Source organism: Vitis vinifera, chromosome 10, assembly GCF_030704535.1.
Source record: "Vitis vinifera cultivar Pinot Noir 40024 chromosome 10, ASM3070453v1".
Lineage (NCBI taxonomy): Eukaryota > Viridiplantae > Streptophyta > Magnoliopsida > Vitales > Vitaceae > Vitis > Vitis vinifera.
The window spans coordinates 17,067,959-17,071,233 of NC_081814.1; the positions used below are offsets into that span (position 1 = coordinate 17,067,959).

Here is a 3,275-nt window from a genome sequence, read left to right on the forward strand (position 1 = left end):
CAAGATATAGCAATAGGCTATAAAATAAGAAACCCATTCATGTAGCTAATAATTGGCAGCCACCATCAATCATCTTTCTTATTTTATTATTTTATGTGCGACACAATCAGGTCACGGAGATCTACAAGTTCATCCTTTGAGGAGATGACCAAACAGCTTTATAATACAAGCCAAAAATGGCGGCAGCAGTGGCTTATTTTTAAAAGTTGTTAACAGGCTTAACTTAGAAGGTATCTCTTCTAAGAAACCTCTAACATTTATCTTCACTGATATTTGATTAATTTCTCTACTTATGGAGTTCTCCTCCTCTTCTCTCCTCTTCGCTTTTCTTCTCTTTCTGTACATGCTGTACAAGATAGGGAAGAGATCCAAAGCCAACATCTCAACTCAAAAGCTGCCCCCAGGGCCATGGAAACTGCCTCTAATTGGAAACGTGCATCAGCTTGTTGGCTCACTTCCTCACCGCTCCCTAACTCTCTTGGCCAAGAAGTATGGGCCTCTCATGCGGCTACAACTAGGTGAAGTTTCCACACTGATTGTTTCATCACCAGAGATGGCCAAACAAGTTATGAAAACCCATGATACCAATTTTGCTCAAAGGCCCATTCTTCTTGCTACCAGGATTTTATCTTATGATTGTAGCGGCGTTGCTTTTGCTCCATATGGTGACTATTGGAGACAACTTCGTAAAATTTGTGTGGTTGAGCTTCTAACTGCTAAGCGTGTTAAATCCTTCCAATCGGTTAGGGAAGAGGAGATTTCAAATCTCATTACGATGGTCACATCTTGTTCAAGATTGCAAATCAATTTTACAGAGAAAATTTCCTCTTTGACATTTTCCATTATAGCAAGAGCTGCCTTTGGTAAAAAAAGCGAAGACCAAGATGCATTCTTATCAGTTATGAAGGAACTCGTGGAGACGGCTTCTGGTTTCTGTGTTGCTGATATGTATCCTTCTGTCAAATGGCTTGACCTGATCAGTGGAATGAGATACAAAATTGACAAGGTATTTCGGATGACTGATAGGATTCTCCAAAACATCGTTGATGAGCATAGAGAGAAATTGAAAACACAATCAGGCAAGCTAGAAGGGGAGGCAGATCTAGTTGATGTTCTTTTAAAACTTCAACAGAATGACGATCTTCAATTTCCCTTAACTGACAACAACATCAAAGCAGTCATACTGGTCAGTACCCCATCTTTTGATTCAATTTTGCCAAAATTTAGTTTTTTATTTTTTTTCCCCACAACAAATACAGCTTCCTTAATGGCTTACAGCCAATGGAAAAGTTAGGTCTGGTTGATAATGTCAAGAATCAACGATTATGAGCTCAAGTCTCATATGTAGTGAATTAATGTTGCATCACCTATGATTTTTGCTCATCACTTTGATCAATCCTCTTTCAGGACATTTTCGGTGGTGCAGGCGAGTCAACATCCACTTCTGTAGAGTGGGCAATGTCGGAAATGCTGAAAGCCCCAATAGTGATTGAGAAGGCACAGGCTGAAGTAAGGTCGGTGTTTGATGGAAAAGGGCATGTGGATGAAACTGCCATTGATGAATTAAAATTCCTAAAAGCAGTAGTGAACGAAACCTTGAGGCTACACCCTCCTTTTCCTCTACTACTTCCAAGGGAATGTAGGGAGATGTGTAAGATTAATGGATATGAGATACCCGAGAAGACTAGAATCATTGTTAATGCATGGGCAATTGGCCGAGATTCTGATTATTGGGTTGAAGCTGAGAGATTTTACCCAGAGAGATTCCTGGATAGTTCAATCGATTACAAGGGTACTGATTTTGGATATATTCCATTTGGTGCTGGAAGAAGGATATGTCCAGGCATACTGTTTGCTATGCCTGGTATTGAGCTGCCACTGGCAAATTTGCTGTACCATTTTGACTGGAAACTCCCGAATGGAATGAAGGCAGAGGATCTAGACATGACAGAAGCATTCGGCCTAGCAGTTCGCAGAAAACAAGATCTGCACTTAATTCCCATTCCTTATAATCCATCGCATGCTGATTGATGGGTGTTTTGTATTTGGATCAATGCAAACTTGCTGCAATATGTATTATCTATTTCAACTCTATATTAATAATTAATACAATAAAAGTTGCTACAAGATTGGTTAGTTGTAAAAAAGTTATTGTAAAAGTGATTCTGGGAGGCCTAAAATCAATCCTAAATGGGCTTCAATGTCCTGGTTCTAGGCTCATTAGGTCTGGTTCGGGCAAGAACAAATGAATCAATGCCAAGGTTTTCAATATGAAGTTTGGCAACTGCCTTGATTCAAGATTCTTGCTAGCTTCCAATTCCCTAAACCATACAATTGATGCTAACAACCAAAATTTCTAGTTCTCCAACTTTTATGAATCATTGTGTTTGGCCCAAGACGATGATAGGCAGGTACCCAAAGGAGATGATCCTATTTCATAAATAAAATTCCTTTAATTTTTTGTTTTGTGCACACATGATCATCATATCCCAACAATTTACACAACCTCACGTCACTTGAGATGCCCTATAGAGAAACCAACAGAGCAAGCTTGGATTGAATGAACCTCAGGCAGCCGATCCAACCCTTATGGTTAGGCTTATGCAGGAATATACACTACAAGGAAAAAGATATATGGTGACATTTATAATAAGTCACTATAAACATAGGGTGTCACTACAACATAGCGTCACCTTATCCACTGACACCATAGAGGGTATCAATTGGTGACGTATTTGGAAGTGACACCAAAGCAGATAAATGGTGACACATTCAGAAGAGACACCATATATTTTTAGTGATACTTAATTTAATATAGAGTTGTATGAGATATATAAGGTGTCATTAAATGCATCATCTTTGAGTTATGGTGTCACGTTAAATATATTACCTTTAATTTATGGTGTCACATCATTGTAAATGATTATGGAAGATATGGTTGTTTTTTGTTGATTAGTTTGTAGATTTTTGTAATGCTTATTAATAAATAAGACTAACCTGTGTAAATTGTCCATAAATATAATAATCATATTACATTTAACTTATATTTTCATAATGCTTATGAATTAATTTGTAACATATTACATCATCCAATAATATTTGTATATCAAATGTTCACAAAATGATAGTACATCAAACACATCAAACCCACCAAAACTAAAAAAGAAAAGTGAATACACATTAAAACATGATTTAGAAATGTTAAGCTTCCTAACATTCATGTATACTTGCATTTCATATGCATAAAACCGGCTAACCATAAAATGACACAAGAG

The 3,275-nt window shown here is 37.3% G+C and overlaps 1 protein-coding gene across 1 annotated transcript; it reads left to right on the forward strand.

The window, feature by feature from the left end:
- The first annotated feature begins 256 nt into the window (after nt 1-256).
- LOC100246036 (cytochrome P450 71D10) lies at nt 257-2,061 on the forward strand. Its single transcript, XM_010657579.3, has 2 exons — nt 257-1,186; nt 1,408-2,061. Exons 1-2 carry the CDS (start codon nt 293-295, stop codon nt 2,029-2,031), a joined length of 1,518 nt encoding a protein of 505 aa, XP_010655881.1. The 5' UTR covers nt 257-292; the 3' UTR covers nt 2,032-2,061.
- Nucleotides 2,062-3,275: the final 1,214 nt, after the last annotated feature.